The sequence below is a fragment of the Pristiophorus japonicus genome, chromosome 5 (genome assembly GCF_044704955.1).
Source record: "Pristiophorus japonicus isolate sPriJap1 chromosome 5, sPriJap1.hap1, whole genome shotgun sequence".
NCBI classification, from domain to species: domain Eukaryota; kingdom Metazoa; phylum Chordata; class Chondrichthyes; family Pristiophoridae; genus Pristiophorus; species Pristiophorus japonicus.
Genome location: NC_091981.1, coordinates 241,410,163 through 241,429,511, shown reverse-complemented (window position 1 = coordinate 241,429,511; position 19,349 = coordinate 241,410,163). Strand labels below are relative to the sequence as shown.

General features: G+C 46.0%; 1 protein-coding gene across 1 annotated transcript in view; it reads right to left on the bottom strand.

Annotated features, from left to right (window-relative positions):
• myo3a (myosin IIIA) overlaps positions 1–19,109 on the bottom strand; it is a 49,155-nt gene extending 30,046 nt beyond the window's left edge. The window contains exons 1-2 of the mRNA XM_070880241.1: positions 18,270–19,109; positions 16,214–16,358 (exon numbers count right to left, since the gene is read on the bottom strand). Coding sequence (XP_070736342.1) covers positions 16,214–16,358; positions 18,270–19,109 — 985 coding nt within the window. The remainder of the gene's footprint in view (positions 1–16,213; positions 16,359–18,269) is intronic.
• Between the last annotated feature and the right edge of the window lie 240 nt (positions 19,110–19,349).

The window sequence follows — 19,349 nt, the reverse complement described above, 5'->3', positions numbered from 1 at the left end:
CCCCCCCCACCCCCCCCCATGAGATGTCTGCGCTCCTCTAATTCTGCCCTCTTGAGCATCCCTGATTATAATCGCTCAACCATTGGTGGCTGTGCCTTCTGTTGCTTAGGCCCCAAGCTCTGGAACTCCCTGCCTAAACCTCTCCGCCTCTTGACCTCTCTTTCCTCCTTCAAGATGCTCCTTAAAACCTACTTCTTTGACCAAGCTTTTGGTCAACTGCCCTAATTTCTTCTTATGTGGCTCGGTGTCAATTTTGTTGTCTCATAATACTCCTGTGATGCGCCTTGGGATGTTTCACTATGTTAAAGGTGCTATATAAATACAATTTGTTGTATAGCATTAATGGAGTGCATACTGTCAAATTTCGTCTTGCACCAAACTAGATTAATGCTTTTTAATGAGCCGACCCTGCATTAACAATGTTTTAGTTTGTTAAGCAGCAGTTAAAGGTGAGTGTGCAAATTTCCTCATGTTTGCTCTCTAGCCACAACACATTCTTGATGCCTACTGTCGAGAACACTGCTCCATGGAGAACACTTTTTCAGGCACCTCATGCCTTCGACTACATTCAAAAGATCTTGATCCATAAATTCTGCTCACACTTTCTGTGCTTTTGCTCAATTCCTTACAGGTTACACACTTCTCAGCTATATCCATCCACAGTGTGCTATCTATACTGGTTAAATGGTTAAGCAATAGTCCTGAGGGAGTTCCTTAATTTACCAAACAGATATATTTTTTGTGTATGCTTCCAGAAGGCACAGATTAAAGTTTTATGCTCCTATGATTACTTAAAACGGCAAAAACTTCAACTCACATTTAATATACTGTCTGAATATTAATAGGAATCTCACCCCCTTGGTTGTTATTTTATAACATTCCTTTAAACTGCCGCAGATTAAAATAAATTGTTTGTGTCATGTCATTGAGAGCACAGATTGGAAAGGAAAACAGATGGCTCAGAAGGAATTTAATTTTTGATTCCCTCCCTGCAGCCTCGGGGAGCTGTGATACTTTGCATTTGACAGTGGCCGGAGAGCCTTTCCACTGACGTCAGTTTGGTGACAGATTTTTCCATCTGATACACTGGGATTGTCATCCGCTCCAACAACAACAATTTGCATTTATATAGCGCCTTTAACATAGTAAAACGTCCCAAGGCACTTCACAGGAGCGATTAACAAACTAAATGTGACACCAAGCCACATAAGGAGGTATCAGGACAGGTAACCAGAAACTTGACAAAGAGGTAGGGGTTTTAAGGAGTATTTTAAAGGAGGAGAAAGAGGTAGCGAGGTGGAGAGGTTTAGGAAGGGAATTCCAGAGCTTCAGGCCTACATAGCTAAAGGCACGGCCACCGATGGTGGAGCGATTAAAATTGGGGATGCACAAGAGCCCAGAATTGGAGGGGTCCTCATTATTATCCAGAATCATTTGTGCTTTTGATATCCAGTACATAACCTCATTTTGGAATAATTTACATATATAAATTGTTAGCAATTATATTTCTAGAACTCTCCCAAAGGCGCAGTTCGAAAGTTCACTGCCCTGTGTGAAGTGAGCCCTCAAGAGCGGAGGTTTTCAGGTCAGCGCGAACAGTCTGTGCTAACTGACCTAATCAGATGGGTCAGCACCCCTGAGTTACGGACGGGAAAGATCAGTCAGGGTTTCCAATGGCCCATACTGGTTAATGCAAGTGTGTGGACGTCTGGGGAGTTTAGAATTGGGGTCAGCTATGATGTCTCCCACAGTCAAATTGCCTTCCAATAGTTATTTTCTGGGCTGATAAATATATTTTTAAACAGCTAATGGAGGAGATACTGACACCTGTAGCACCATACTTCAGGCCTGTTTTGTTGAAAAGATGGTGGCTGCCTTGCTTTCACCCACTTCCGGCCTGGAACATGACAGCCCCCATTTTGGAGAGGTTGCTGGCGCGGACATGGCCTGCGCTGACCTCTCATATGTAAATATGCAGATCGTGAAGTCAATCGGCGTGCAACGCCTGAACTGATGCATAACTGTGATTTTGGACTTTGCTGCTCTTCATGCCAGCCTCTCCAAACCACCCACGGAAGGACATACGTGCAGCAGTACTGCAGAGATGCTGCTTCTTAAAGGGACACACACATAGTTATATATGTAAACTTGTATTTACTCTGTACAGCCACCAGAGGGCTCATCCTTGGAGTCCCAAGGGATCCCATAATCCCGTGGGAGCACAGGTATTTAAGGAGGCCTCACAGGTTGGAGAGGTACTCTGGAGACCGGCAATAAAAGACTAAGGTCACACTTTACTTTGAGCTCATAGTGTCCAGTCTAACTCTTTCTCCATACATAACAACTGGCGACGAGATACAGATAGCGAACCCAAAGATGCAGAGAATGGTGGGCATCCTGGAGAAATTCTCGGAGAGAGATGATTGGGAAACTTTTGTGGAGCGACTTGACCAATACTTCGTGGCCAATGAGCTAGATGGGTACGAGAATGCTGCCAAACGAAGGGCGATCCTCCTCACCGTCTGTGGGGCACCAACTTATGGCCTCATGAAGGACAGATCCATGGTGGATCACGACGAACCAGAGCCTCAGACCGAGTAGGCAGAGGTACATGGGGTGCACACATTCACCACGAATTGTCCCCCAATAATGCTGAATGTTGAACTAAATGGACTCCCAGTGTCAATGGAGCTGGACACGGGTACGAGCCAGTCCATCATGGGCAAAAAGACTTTCGAAAGGTTGTGGTGCAACAAAGCCTCAAGGCCAGTCTTAATTCCAGTTCACACAAAAGTAAGAACTTACACAAAAGAACTGATTCCTGTAATCGGCAGTGCTACATAAAGGTCTCCTACAATGGAGCGCTGCGCAAGCTACTACTCTGGGTGGTACCGGGCGATGGTCCCACGCTGCTCGGCAGGAGCTGGCTGGGAAAGATGCGCTGGAACTGGGATGATATCCGAGCGCTATCGCCCGCTAATGACACTTCGTGTGCCCAGGTCTTACAAATTTCCTTCGCTATTCGAACCAGGCATTGGGAAATTCCAAGGAGCAAAAGTGCAGATCCACCAAATTCCGGGGGCGTGACCCATCCATCACAAGGCGAGAGCAGTACCATACATGATGAGAGAAAGGGTAGAGATCGAACTAGACCAGCTGAAAAGAAAGGGCATCATTTCACCGATCGAGTTCAATGAGTGGGCCAGTCCTATTGTCCCAGTCCTCAAGGGAGATGGCACCATCAGAATCTGTGGCGATTACAAAGTAACTATCAATCGTTTCTCCCTGCAGGACCAATGCCCACTACCAAAGGCCGACGACCTCTTTGCAACGCTGGCGGGAGGTAAGATGTTCATGAAGCTGGATCTGACTTCAACGTACATGTCGCAGGAACTGGAGGAATCTTCAAAGGCCCTCACCTGCAGCAACATGCACAAAGGTCTTTTTGTTTATAACAGATGCCCATTTAGAATCCAATCAGCGGTGGCGATATTCCAGAGAAACATATAAAGTTTACTGAAGTCGGTCCCACACACTGTGGTCTTCCAGGATGACATCTTGGTCACAGGTTGGAACACAATTGAGCATCTGCAGAACCTGGAAGAGGTTCTTAGTCGACTCAACCGCATGGGGCTCAGGTTAAAACACTTGAAGTGCGTTTTCCTGGCGCCTGAAGTGGAGTTCTTGGGAAGGAGGATTGCAGCGGACGGCATCAGGCCCACCAACGCGAAGACGGAGGCAATCGAGAACGCACCAATGCCACAGAACGTGACGGAGCTGCGGTCGTTTTTGGGATTCCTGAACTAATTTGGTAACTTCTTACCGGGTCTCAGCACACTGTTAGAACCACTGCATGTCTTACTATGAAAAGGGGACGAATAGGTTTGGGGCAAAAGCCAAGAAAATGCCTTTGTAAAAGCAAGAAAATTATTATGCTCAAGCAAATTGCTTGTGTTGCATGATCCATGTAAGCATTTGGTACTAGCATGTGATGCGTCGTCATATGCCGTTGGGTGTGTATTGCAACAAGCTAATGATTTCGGGAAATTACAACTGGTTGCCTATGCATCCAGGAGTCTGCCTAAGGCTGAGAGAGCCTACAGCATGATTGAAAAAGCGTTAGCGTATGTCTATGGGGTAAAGAAAATGCATCAATACCTGTTTGGGCTAAAATTCGAATTGGAAACTGACCATAAACCACTAATAGCCTGTTTTCCGAGAGTAAAGGGATAAATACCAACGCTTCGGCCCACATCCAGAGATGGGCGCTCACGTTGTCCGCATACAAGTACGCCATCTGCCACAGGCCAGGCAAAGAAAACTGCGCCGATGCTCTCAGTAGGCTGCCATTTCCCACCATGGGGGTGGAAATGGCACAGCCCGCAGATTTAGCTATGGTTATGGAAGCATTTGAGAGTGAGCAATCACCCGTCACTGCCCGGCAGATCAAAAGTTCGACAGGCCAGGACTCCTTATTATCCCTAGTCAAAAGCTGTGTGCTTCACGGGAGCTGGTCCAGTGTCCCATTGGAAATGCAGGAAGAGATAAAGCCGTTCCAGCGGCGCAAAGATGAAATGTCTATACAGGCATCCGGCCTTCTGTGGTCCCCAAGAAGGGCACCTTCATCAATGACCTCTACAGTACCCATCCAGGCATCGTAATGATGAAAGCGATAGCCAGATCGCACGTGTGGTGGCCCGGTATCGATGCGGACTTGGATCCCTGTGTTCACAGATGTAATACATGTTCGCAGTTCAGCAATGTACCCAGGGAGGCGCCACTAAGTTTATGATCTTGGCCGCCCAAACCGTGGTCTAGGGTACATGTCGACTATGCAGGCCTGTTCTTGGGTAAAATGCTCCTTGTGGTTGTTGACGCGTACTCCAAGTAGATTGACTGTGAGATAATGTCGGCTAGCATGTCCGCTGCCACTACTGAAAGCCTGCAGGCCATGTTTGCCACACATAGCTTACCCGATGTCCTGGTGAGCGACAACGGGCCATGTTTTACCAGTGCTGAGTTCAAAGAATTCATGACCCGTAACGGGATCAAACATGTCACATCTGCCCCGTTTAAATCAGCGTCCAATGGTCAGGCAGAGAGAGCAGTGCAAACCATCAAGCAAGGCTTGAAGAGGGTAACTGAAGGCTCACTGCAGACTCGCCTATCCCGAGTCCTGCTTAGCACGAGACCCCATTCGCTCACTGGGATCCCACCTGCTAAACTGCTCATGAACAGAGCATTTAAGACAAGGCTCTCGTTAGTTCACCCTGATCTACATGAACAGGTAGAGAGCAGACGGATTCAACAAAGTGCGTACCATGATAGCACAAATGTGTCACCCGAGATTGAAATCAATGATCCTGTATTTGTATTGAATTATGGACAAGATCCCAAGTGGCTTCCCAGCACTGTCGTGTCCAAAGAGGGGAGCAGGGTGTTTCGGGTCAAACTTTCAAATGGACACATTCACCGGAAACACTTGGACCAAATCAAACTCAGGTTCACGGACTATCCTGAGCAACCCACCTTGGACCCTACCTTTTTTGATCCCCCAACATACACACCAGTGGCAACCGGCACCATGGTTGACCACGAAGCAGAATCCATCATCCACAGCAGCCCTGCAGGACCCAACACACCAGGCAGCCCAGCAAGGCCAGCTGCACAGCAGTCCAGCGAGGGCCCAACAAATGATTCAACAACACCAGCTTTCACACCGAGACGTTCAACCAGGGCAAGAAGGAAAGAAGGACCCCAGATCGCCTCACATTGTAAATAGTTACACTGTTGACTTTGGTGGTGGGGGGGTGGGGGTGGGGGGGGGGGCGGAGGCGGAATTGTTGTTATATATGTAAACTTGTATTTACTCTGTACAGCCACCAGAGGGCTCATCCCCTGGAGTCCCAAGGGATCCCATAATCCCTTGGGAGCACAGGTATTTAAGGAGGCCTCAGGAGGATGGTGAGGTACTCTGGAGACCTGCAATAAAAGACTACGGTCACACTTTACTTTGAGCTCATAGTGTTCAGTCTGACTCTTTCTCCATACATAACACACATCTTTCAGGTAATTTTCGATTTCCGCTTTTAGACTTTTTTTTTTACATTTTATTGAAGCTGTGGCTTGCTGCAATACATTACAAAAGTTGTTAAAGTGTGCAGGGAGTGCAGGTAGTGCTTCTGGGCACTTGCAAGGCTTCGGATGGGTAAAAGAAGGCCTCTGAGAAGACCACTTGCTCACAGTCCTGGGGGCTCTCGTTGCAGTCCCCCTTGGAGATGAGGCAGTGGCAGTAAAGAGGACAAGCTGCTCGTAGACAGAAGAAGAAGAAGAGGAGGAAGCTGAAGGAAGGAGTCAACCCAGATGGCCTCTTTCCGGCCGGGACATCCGGGATCAAATCATCCGTCTGCAGTACCAGTGAACACAACCCCAATCCCCTTTCAACATTTGTCCCATACCTTACTATCACTCTGTTACTGATCATTGCAGCACAATGTTGAAATAAAAGCCACCATAAAGCAAACTTTCAGTGGCTGAACTGGTAATGTGTCGTGTGATTGTTAAACCTTTGTTAATAAACCAACTAGTTCTTAATAGCAATGTGTTGCTATGAATTCTTAAGCAAAGAATCCATGAAGCAAATACATTACACTTTCCAATCCAACTTTATCCATAGATGTATCCAATATTACAGCAACAAAATCAACTAATTATCCTTGTGAATTCCCTGTGTGAGACTCTTGCATCTGCCTTTGCCTATCCTTGTGCTCTTCCACAGTGCTACCCCGGAGGCTGCTGCATGGCTGGTGGAAGGTTGCTGACTTTCGGTGGGGATCAGTGTAATGGCCTCGCAGGATGACCTCCAGGAGCTAGTGGCTGGGATGTAACCACTCTATGATTCCTGTAACCATTCTACAATTCTACGAAAATGTTGCAGGGCTATGGAGAAAAGGCGGAGGAGTGGGACTAATTCTCTTGCAGAGAGCCGGCATGGGCTCGATGGGTGGAAAGGTCTCCTTCTGTACTATAATTATTCTATGATTCTATCAGTGTCACATTGAGTGACAGTGTTTCTTCTTCTTCTTCTTCTTCTTCTTCTCCTTGGTCACCCACTGGCTAAGCAGACTGGATTTCTTGGGTGTCTAAAATGAGGAAGGCACAAGGGTAGGGTTGTGGTGTGGGTAGGGCGGGAAAGCAAGAGGTGTGTGGTTACACCATGTGCAGCTTGTACATTGGAAGAGATTGTGGGATTGAAGGGGAAGTGGGATGTAAGAAGGAGGACAATGTATGAGGATACCAGAATCTTGCATTCTTTCAGTGCCGCTGGCCAAAGGCTCAGCCATGCCCCGAACCAAGAATGGCCTGCACCGTCTCCTCCAAGGGGGTGAGATGAAGCTAGGAATGTGAGGTGTGCTTCGTGTTTGGAAATATTGTTGGTAGATGAGTGATGGGGGGTCATACATTGAGCTATGTGTGAGGCTCGTGGTTCAGTTGGTAGGAGATGGCTTTTGAAGGTGCAGTCACTAAAGATAACCACTCACCTAAGGTCTTGAAACTTCTTTGGGCTCTGGAGTCATGTCCTGGGGGGTGACACTGCTGGCAGTGACGACCACGGCGATCTGGTCCCACATCCTTCTTTCTGAAGGGCCTCCTGGCCCCCTGTGGATAAAGGACCTCTCTTCCAGTGTTGATCCTCTGCGTGCAAGACCCTGGGTGCCCTTTCCCTGGCCTATTGAGTCATTTGTGTTGGTGCTGCAGTACTTTTATGATTTTTTTTATGTGCAGAAGGCAATTCAGTTTTAAGGGCTAGAGACTGCCTTCAAAACTATCACCTTTACTTCAAGGAAATCCAACGCTGCCCCAGTGACGCAACCTTGGGCCTCCTGCTGAGTGCACAACCTGTCAGCAGCACGATAATCACTGGTCTGTGTGCTAAAATCACTTCAATTAGCAGGCAGCACCAAATTAATGTGCTGCCTGCGCTTTTTAAATGGGGGTGAGCAAATCTCACCCCCCCACCCCCAACCACGGTGCCCCCGCCTGTTTTCAGGCTTTGTTGAAGTTCCTGGCCGGAATCTTCAGGAGAGGAAGGGAAAAGGTTGAAAATAAAATTAGCATTTGAAAAGATTTTCCTGCGACTGCTGCCATTTTGAAATTCAACATTGAGGAAGAATGGCTGCTGGCAGTACACATATGCGTAGATCAGTCTGAGGGGCACATCACCTATGATTGTAGACATTTTAAACTCTCACGGATACTTTGATACAGTGGCATTAGTGGTCCATCTCCCAAGTGCATTAATATGTATGAGACCATCTCACGCAAGTACTCTCTCACTGTGTGGGCTTCACATTGAGTGCAGGGTGATTCCATTCTGTTGTGAAGCCACAATTTGGAAGGGTCCTGGTGATTCATTGGACAGAGTTGATAATTTTGTAAGGGCCACTGTCACCACCGCTGATAACATTAAGAAGTAGCGTGTCCCATGCACAGAGTTCCATAGTCAGTAGTGTTATGTATATAAACATTGTAACTATGTAAGACTTGCCACCAAAGGGCGCAACTGTTGGAGGCCCAAGTGTCATCTGCACACCTTGTGCAAGGGAGTAAAAAAATTGGCTGCCAGGCTGCTTAGGCACTCTGCAGTTGTATTAAAAAGACTAAGGTCACATCAGTTTTAGCTCACAGTACTCAGTCTTGTGGAATTCTTCCATACTTAACAATTGGCGACGAGTAATAGATAAGAACTTTCACGCGATCATGGCTGCCGTTGGTATTTTAGAGAGATTTGCAGAGGATGATGATTGGGAAGCCTTTGTTGAGCATCTCGACCAGTACTTCGTGGCCAACGAGCTGGATGGGGACGATAAAGCGATCAAGCGCAGGGTGATTCTCCTCACCGTATGTGGGTCCACAATATACGGCCTCATCAAGAATCTGCTAGCACCGGAGAAACCAGCGGAGAAGACATATACAGAGTTCTGTACGTTGGTTCGGAACCACCTCAAGCCAAAGGAGAGCGTCTTAATGGCCAGGTATCGCTTCTACACGCAACACCACTCCGAGGGCCAGGACGTGGCGAGTTATGTCGCCGACCTGAGATGCCTTGCGGGAACTTGTGAATTTGCTGGATTTTGGGGGGAAATGCTGCGGAACTTTTTTGTGCTTGTCATCGGCCACGAGGTCAATCTCCACAAGCTGCTGTCCGCCGAATCCCTCGACCTGAGCAAGGCCATCACGATAGCCCAGGCATTCATATCCACGAGCGATAATACCAGACAGATATCTTCCCAGCATCGAAGCTCACCGGCAAGTACTGTGCATAAAATAACGTCACTAGCAGGCAGAACTGCGTATGGCAGAGCCTACATATCTGCAGCTGCAAGACCTAGGATGACTCTGAGTCTGCCACTGGGCGTGAATGCAAATCCATTAGCACCATGTTGGCGCTGCGGGGGTAATCATCAAGCTCATCAATATCAATTCAAGCACTACGTGTGCAAAGGCTGTGAAACAATGGGGCACCTCCAGGGAATGGGCAAGAAGGCTGCGACTCACCACGTGGCAGAGTCGGCAGAGGATGATCGATCTGGCGCGGATCCCGCAGAACAAACAAGAAAGGCAACTCAACTTGAGGAAGAAGTGTATGGGGTACACACCTTCACCACCAAGAGCCCTCTTATCATGCTGAAAGTCAAATTGAACGGTATTCCGGTATCAATGGAGTTGGACACGGGGGCAAGTCAGTCAATTATGAGCCAGAAGGCTTTTGAGAAACTGTGGGGCAACAAGGCACAAAGACCCAAACTAAGCCCGATTCAGACAAAGCTGCGCACCTACACCAAAGAGCTCATACCAGTCATTGGCAGTGCGGCAGTTAAGGTATCATACGATGGAGTTGTGCATGATTTATCACTGTGGATTGGACCAGGTGATGGCCCGACGCTATTCGGCGGAAGCTGGCTGGGAAAGATTCGATGGAACTGGGACAACATCAAAGCACTATCTTCAGTGGATGATGCCTCCTGCGCCCAAGTGCTGAGCAAGTTTCCGTCGCTATTCGAACTAGGCATCGGCGCCAAGGTATAGATCCATCTAGTCCCCGATGCAAGGCCTGTTCATCACAAGATTTGAGCGATTCCATATATGATGAGGGAGAAAGTCGAGATCGAACTGGGCAGACTTTAACGAGAGGGAATCATATCGCCAGTCGATTTTCGGTGTTGAAGAGCGATGGCACGGTCAGAATCTGCAGAGACTACAAGGTAACGATCAACCGAGTCTCGTTACAAGACCAGTTCCTGCTACCTGTTCGTAAGGGGGGAGGTCATTCACCAAGTTGGACCTAACCTCCGCCTACATGACACAGGAGCTGACTGAATCTTCGAAAAGATTGACGTGCATCAACGCGCACAAAGGACTGTTTATAAAGCACAGGTGCCCTTTTGAGATTCGCTCAGCTGCTGCCATCTTCCAGAGGAACATGGAGAGTCTGCTGAAATCGGTTCCGTGCACCGTTGTGTTTCAAGACGACATCCTGATCATCGGTCGTGACACCACCTGCACAAGCTGGAAGAGGTTTTAAATCGACTAGACAGATTGGGACTCAGGCTGAAACGCTCCAAGTATGTTTTCCTGGCGTCAGAGGTCGAATTTTTGGGGAGAAAGATTGCGACAGACAGCATCAGACCCACGGACTCAAAGACAGAGGCCATCAAGAATGCAGCAAGACCACAGAATGTGACAGAGCTGCATTTGTTCCTGGGACTCCTCAACTATTTTGGTAACTTTCTACGCGGGCTAAGCACTTTGCTGGAACCGTTGCACATGTTGCTACATAAGGGTGACGACTGGGTTTGGGGTAAATCTCGAGACACAGCCTTTGAGAAGGCCAGAAACCTACTTTGTTCTAATAAGTTACTTGTACTGTATGACCCGTGTAAACGATTAGTGCTAGCTTGTGATGTATCTTCGTACGAGGTCGGCTGTGTGTTACAGCAAAGCAATGTATCGGGCAAACTTCAACCGGTTGCATACGCATCTAGAAATCTGTCTAAGGCTGAAAGAGACTACAGTATGGTCGAGAAAGAGGCATTAGCATGTGTATGTGGGATTAAGAAAATGCACCAATACCTATTTGGACTTCGGTTTGAGCTTGAAACTGACCACAAGCCGCTCATTTTGCTGTTTTCAGAAAGCAAAGATATAAACACCAATGCTTCGTCCCGCATCCAAAGATGGGCCTAACATTGTCCGCCGATGACTATATTATCCGCCACAGATCAGGCATGGAGAACTGTGTTTATGCCCTCAGTCGGCTACCATTGCCCACTACCGGGGTAGAAACGGCGCAGCCTGCAGACCAGCTTCTGGTCATAGCTGCTTTTGAGAGCGAGGGGTCACCCATCACTGCTCGCCAGATCAGGACCTGGACCAGCCAGGATCCTGTGCTATCACTTGTAAAAAGTTGCATCCTCAATGGGAGCAGGTCGATCGTTCCCGAGGAAATGTAAGATGAAATTAAGCCGTTTCACCGACGCAAAGATGAAATGTCCATCCAATCGGATTGTCTCTTATGGGATAATCGCGCGGTTTTGTCAAAAAAGACAGGGAAACGTTTATACGCGACCTACACAATACCCACCCAGGCATTGTCATGATGAAGGTTATAGCCAGGTCGCATGTTTGGTGGCCCGGCATTGACTCGGGCTTAGAGTCATACGTACACCAGTGCAACACGTGCTCACAATTGAGCAATGCACCAAGGGAGGCTCCATTGAGTCTGTGATCATGGCCCTCCAAACCGTGGTCCAGGATCCATGTAGATTTTGCTGGCCCCTTTCTCGGAAAGATGTTTTTAGTTGTAGTGGACGTTTACTCTAAAAGGATTGAATGCGTAATCATGTCATCCAGCACATCCACTGCCACTATTGAATGCCACCCATGCCCTGCCCGACGTCCTTGTCAGTGACAATGGACTGTGTTTCACCAGCTCAAAATTCAATGAGTTTCTGATCTACAATGGCATCAAGCATGTCAGGTCTGCTCCTTTTAAGCCCGCATCCAACGGTCAAGTGGAATGGGCAGTCCAAACTATCAAGCAGAGCTTAAAACGCGTGACAGAAGGCTCCTTGCAGACCCACTTATCTCGGGTTCTGCTCGGCTACTGGACACAACCCCACTCGCTCACTAGGGATCCCCCTGCTGAATTGTTAATGAAGAGAGCACTCAAAACCAGTCTCTCCCTAGTCCACCCAGATCTAAATGAACACGTGGAAACCCGGCGTCACCGGCAAAACATGTACCATGATCGCGCTGCTGTATCGCGTGACATTGATGTTAACAGCCCTGTGTTTGTCCTTAATTATGGTCATGGTCCGAGATGGGTCGCTGGCACTGTCTTGGCCAAGGAGGGGTATAGAGTATTTATAGTCAAACTATTGAATGGACAAACGTGCAGAAAGCATTTGGATCAGACCAAACTGCGGTTCACCGACAACCAGGAACAACCTGAAGAGGACATCACCATCATCGATCCACCAACACACACCCAACCAGCAATCGAGCTCGCTGTCAATCAAGAGGATGAACCCACCATTCCCAACAGTCCTATCAGACCAGCCATGCCGCAGTGCAGCAATGGTCTGACCAACTCACCCATGCAAGAGTTTGAACTCAGACAATCAACCAGGGAGCGTAGAGCCCCGGATCGTCTCAACTTGTAAATAATTTGTATCAAAGACTTTGGGGGGGAGTGATATTATGCATGTAAACATTATAACTGTGTAAGACTTGCCACCAGAGAGCGCAACTGTTGGAGGCCCAAGAGTCACCTGCACACCTCGTATATTTTTACTACATCTATTAGATTAATGGTCTGTTTTCTTATCTGTTTCGAATATACGGAGAATTCTGAGTTGACCAGTAATCCTGAAGCGTAATATTTGCAACTTTGAAATGCTCGGAGGTGTATGGAAGGCAGTTCAAGAACCAGTTCAGAGAGCCGCATGGACGGAGAACACCATAGTCTTCTGGGCAGTAATGAGGCAACAAACTGCATTCAGTGAATAAAGAACGGGGGGGAGGGGGGGGAGCGTGGAGCTGTGAAGACATGTTTTGACAACTATTGTTCAGATTAACATGTTAATTATAAACATGAAGATGTGACCTATGTTGTTGATGTGTGATAGATTTAGCTCCGGCATCTTATGATTAATGCCTTGGTTGTAAAGAGCAACTTCTGCCAATGGGAAAGCCCAGATGACACTCTTAATAGACAATCTTGTAGAATTTCCTGATGGCTTCAATACAGGCATCTTTATCCCTTTGCTCATATTACTCACTTAATTAAGGAGGTGATTTATTTCAGAAATAGCCTATTGTATACTTTACCATATATTTTCATTTTATATATTATTACGGTTGAGAGGGCCGCATTGTCTAAAATCTAAGTTTGCCCATACATGTGTATTAGCTCCATATGGAGTGGGAATGTATTCTGTTCTTTGCTGCTTAAATTAGCAACTCTATTCCATCCTATTTCAGTATGCCTCAGTGCCAGCACATTAGTGCATCAGAACTGTTTGATTACACAGATCTTGAGGGCATTGCTTAAACGATGTCACCACCTGCTATGTTCTATCTTTAGGCTTTCGTGATTTTTTTTAAAAGTTGAGAAGGAAGCAAAAACAAGCAAATATGCTTTAAAAGATACAGTGAGAGTTGACGCACACTGCCCTACATCTACTTGCATGAAAGTGTAACCCAGGGGTGTAATAGTAATGCTCCAATGTGACATGGATAGTCATGTCTTTGTCAGTGTTAGCTTTGGCTCAGTGGGTAGAACACTCACCTCTGAGTCAGAAGGTTGAGGGTTCAAGTCCCACTCCAGGAACTTGAGCACATAAATCTAGGTTGACACTCCAGTGCAGTGCTGAGGGAGTGTTGCCTTTTGGATGAGACGTTAAACCGAGGCCCCGTCTGCTCTCGCAGGTGGATGTAAAAGATCCCATGGCACTATTTTGAAGAAGAGGAGTTATCCATGGTGTCCTGGCCAATATTTATCCCTCAATTATCTGGTCATCATCACATTGCTGTTTGTGAGAGCTTGCTGTGTGCAAATGAGCTGCCGCGTTTGCCACATTACAACAGTGACTGCATTCCAAAACTACTTCATCGACTGAAAAGCACTTTGAGATGTCCGGTGGATGTGAACGGTATTATATAAATGCAAGTCTTTCTTTCATTTTTGGCATGTGTACTTCTTCAATCTCTCTGAAGACAGACTGAGTAAACACTTGGTGAGCTGAGGCTTAATACAAATCATTTCATATCGAGTGAATATACGGAAGAACAGTTATGATCAGATTCGCTCTGTCCAATCCATCCATGCACAATGATACAAAAGAAATGCCACACTTGCCCACGTTACCTCATCTTACGCGATTTTCAATTTGAGAGTGCTAAAGGCAGGCGATGAGAGGAACGCTCACGCTGCCTGCCTAAGAACATAAGAAATAGGAGCAGGAGTAGGCCATCTGGCCCCTCGAGCCTGCTCCGGCATTTAATAAGATCATGGCTGATCTGATCATGGACTCAGCTCCACTTCCCTGCCCGCTCCCCATAACCCTTTATTCCCTTATCGCGCAAAAATCTGTCTATCTCTGCCTTAAATATATTCAATGACCCAGCCTCCACAGCTCTCGGGGGCAGAGAATTCCACAGATTTACAACCCTCTGAGAGAAGAAATTCCTCCTCATCTCAGCTTTAAATGGGCAGCCCGTAATTCTAAGACTATATCCCCTAGTTTTAGTTTCCCCTATGAGTGGAAATATCCTCTCTGCATCCACCTTGTTGAACCCCCTCATTATCTTATATGTTTCGATAAGATCACCTCTCATTCTTCTGAACACCAATGAATATAGGCCAAACCTACTCAACCTATCTTCATAAGTCAATCCCCTCATCTCTGGAATCAGCCTAGTGAACCTTCTCTGAACAGCATCTAAAGCAAGTATATCCTTTCTTAAAAACGGAGACCAAACTGTATGCCGTACTCCGGATGTGGCCTCACCAATACCCTGTGCAGTTGTAGCAGCACTTCTCTGCTTTTGTACTCTATCCCCCTTGCAATAAAGGCCAATATTCCATTTGCCTGAAGTCATTGCCGCGAGGCCCAGGCCCTTTTGAGAGTTGGGCCTCGTTTGGTTACTGCTGGCGAGCTGTGAGCACTGTAACAGGCGGGTGCATGGGCTGGCCATATCAATTAATTCCCCAACAAAAATGCCGACAGGTCGATCGGGAGCAGGAACGGGGTGGTCTGTGTTTAGCTAAGATTTTCAGACTGCTGTTGCTTTGCTCCTGCCAGACAGAGGCCTTCAAAATCAGGGTATGTGCCTTCTTGATATTCCTGCAGCATTTCTGACTTTCTGAGCCTGCCTAACAGCTTGACTGTTCTCACAGCCTCCCTGTTTATATATCTGTCTCTTCAGAGACAAATCAGGATCAAGGAACAATGGGTGCAAGGTATTCTTTGATTACCTAGACAAGCTAACAAATTGCTTATTATTTTGTTTATGAGGGAAAAATACTACCATTTGGCCTATTAACCACTTTTTATTTAGGTGGATTTAAAAAAAGGATGTGAGAATACTTTCTGTTTTGAAAAAAACATTTTAAATAACACCGATTTTCAAATCCTTTCTGTAGAAAATGGTCAGAATACAGCTACCTTTTCTGGAATATCTGATATTTGGATTTTCTTCTCAATCCCACAACGGTTTTCATATCCTTCTATGGTCTTGTTAGTCTCTAGCTCTGCATTTTACATCAATCTCATGTCCCTGTCTGCACTTTCTACTCTCCCAACTCGGATATATTGTGCGTATCCTGCTCCCTTCACTCCACTATCTTAGGATGCACCCTGCAATTTTCTTCCCAATCCTTTCTGCTTTGCTATCTCTCTCATCACCTGCAAAAGCCTTTTCCAAATCTACCCTTTTCGCCTTCAGCCAGTTCCACTAAATCCTCCCCCTTTTCTTGCTTAGGTCCCTGACCTTCTCTCCTCACCCCAACCCCTGTAAAGTGTATTTGAGCATTCTGATATGGGAAAAGCACTATAACATTTCCAGCTACTGTTTCTTCCGGTGCTGATTTCCCATCAAACGTCCTACTGCTGTAGGATCTTAAAGTAAGCGGCAACAGCAGACAAACCTGGCTGATACTGTGACAATGGTCTCCCATTTGGTTGCTTTTTCACCGGCTGTGGATTCGGGTCCTTAGACGTCAGATAGTGTGAGACAATAACATCATTCAGCTTCTTCTGGACAATCAAGAATTGTTCAGAATGTCGTGTTATCTGACAATAAGAACAAAAACATTATTTGGTTAAAAAAATTAGTAGGTTGTGCACCATTCCGTGTAAATATACAGTATCATTTATGAAAGAAAATCAATTATCCTGAAATGAATCGTTCATCTTTATGCCACTGTCAAAAATGTTTCCTCAAATTATGGAAGAAAGAACTGGTTAATCATTTGTTTGCAAATGGGACTGAGGTTTGGAAGAATAAGTACAGTTCGAGACAAATGCAATTAGCTTTATGAAACATCATGGTTAGCCAATTGCTGAGTGCATGGAAGTATCAGGCCAAGAATGGCAATTAGTGAAAGATGTACAATGTAAGATGTGAGTTTAGAGAGATATTCTAGAGTTTCACTTGTTTTCATTTTTAGGGGAAGCCAGGAAGAAACTTGGCAAAACCTTTACAGAAGGCGTTTCATCACTTTGATGTCTCAAAAGGCTAACACCGTCCTCCCAGAGACAACGAGGCAACCACTTCACCTACATCAGCTGACACGGATGAGATCATGTAAATTCTAGAAACATTTCTAACTACAAACATCGGGCTGGATTTTCGGTCTTCTGCCGCTCCCGTTCGCGTCCCGGCGGTAAGCATTTCTGGGCGGGCGGCCAGCTTGTCTGCTGTTGCCATTTACTTTAAGGTGCCTCGCCGGGACATTCAGTGACGGTTTCAATGGAGCACGGAGCATTCACGCCCAGAAGAGGCGAGCTGGTGTGCAACGTCCTTGGTTGCTGACGCCCGATCCGTAGCGCTCCATAGAGCTGGGACTGCCTGTGAAAGCTGGTGGTCCGATCTGTAGCGGTTGCAGTGAGGTAAATAATGTCGACCTCAGGTAAGAGTCATTGTTTTTTATTTAATTTTTTTTGCGATTTATGTTGTGGTGGCGTGAGTAATTGATTGGGAATGTTTTTGGTGGGTTTTTTTCAGGTTCCCCCCTCCTCTCTTAGAGCACTCCGAGGCGGCCTATTTCGCTTGGGATTTTCGCTTGCTCAGCCGGTCTAGCACCCTGAAAGAGGTGTGTAATGTCTCCCTTAGCATCCACCCCACACTCAGGGCCTAGCTGATGAATTTTGCTGACTGAGGTGACCGGGCGAAAACCTTACCGCCCCACCGCCATTACCGCCCCACCGCCATTACCGCCCCACCGCCATTACCGCCCCACCGCCATTACCGCCCCACCGCCATTACCGCCCCGAAATGTGCAGAACCGAAAATCCAGCCTTTCAATTTTAATCTATTGAATATACTGGTTATCTTATGATGTCAGCTTGTCAGCTGTCTAAGCAATCTAATCCTAAATTAATCTCACCAATGTATATCAATCTCGGATACTGATCTCAACCATTAAGTTATAATCAGCAAGCAGTTACTGTTGAGTTACTGTGACTTAACTCAACAGTCTTTGTAAACTTTATTATTTACTTCTTTAATTAACCCTATGTACTAGTTATTTTCCTCCCCAATTTTTCAGTTTAAGTGCTGCTATTTATGATTTTGAGGTTAATAAACAATTGTTTATGACATGTTGTGCGACTTCTTCTTTGATAATTTAGCAAAAGGGGGTTAATTCATTCACTCAACAGCTGTGTGTGTCCTAATTGGCAGTTGATAGTGTAAATATTAATCCAATCCGAATTGATTGATGTAAGGCAGCTCGGCAAGCAAACTTAGGCATCATTCAATCCTCAGCATCGACTGAACAGTAAACCCCAGACAATTTCTCGATAAGGAGTTTAGGTGAAGGGGTGATGGATTTGTCTTGTTCGGGTATCAATCTCAGTGTTCTTTACAAAACACAGGCCTGTTCAACTAGTCAGGCTGTAAATCATTCCCATTCTCTAAGCTGGGCTTTGAGCATTAATGTCCTACAGATCAAAAGGAACAATATCCCTAATATTACCCACCTGCTTTGAAAAGGTAGCAAACATTTCTCCTTCTCTTTCAGTACATTCTTGAATTTGTTTTCTTTCCTTAAAGCCTCTGTAATTACTTTGAATTTTCACCGCTGCTTGCTGTTCATCCTCACCAGAACCAATTGGCTTGGTTGTTGGCTGCAATATAGATTCTTCACTATTTGTAACTTCTTCAAGTACTGTCATCTCTCCTTTTCCATCTAATTTCCTTTCTTCTTTCAGCCGTTTCCTTTCCTTGTGCCCTCTGAAGTTGCTCTGAATAACTGTTGCAGCTCTTTCTTCATCTGGATCCTCACTGGCTAAAATTTCTTCTTGTGGTTGGATTTCTTTTCCTGACACTTCTATCTCCTCAGTTTTAACTGGCACCTTATTCTCTTGCAGTCTCTTTCTCTCCTGGTGACCTCGATAATTACTTTGGATAACAATAGCGGCTTTGTTATCCTCTTCCTCATTGCCCATTTCCTCGGTTAACTGCTCTTTTATGCTGTTTTTATTCTTGACTTGGACCTCTTGCTTTTGCTGTTGAGGATTTCTTTGCTCTTCCTGCTTCTTTCTCCTCTCAGGAAGCTTTCCTTCACCCTCCAGCCGTTTTCTCTCTTGGTGTCCACGATAGTTGCTCTGAATAACTTTTGCCGCTTTGTCTTCATCATCTTCCACATCAGTTGCAGTTGTGGTATGGTGTGATGGTACCCGTTTGGCATTTTCATGATGCTTGTCTTTAATGCTATTAATGGATGCTCGGCTGTTACTCCGAATCAGCATGTCACCTTTAACGTCCTTGCTCCCCTCACGTTCTACCACCTTCCTGGAGCATTGTCCTGCAGAATCCATTCTTGTTGTTTCTTTGCCATTCACATCAGAGCTATTTGTTTCTTCATATGGATTCTTTATCCCATGCTCTCTACATTAAAGTAAAGAAAAAAGAAAGTTTTATTCTGGGACTTTCAAGGACAATTATTAAAACAATTGTCGAGTCCATTTGTCTTGTTCTAGTAAAGAATTTTATGGTAGAGATAATGGATTTGCCTTTTTACATTGCATGCACTGTTGACACCGGTATTTCCTTTATAG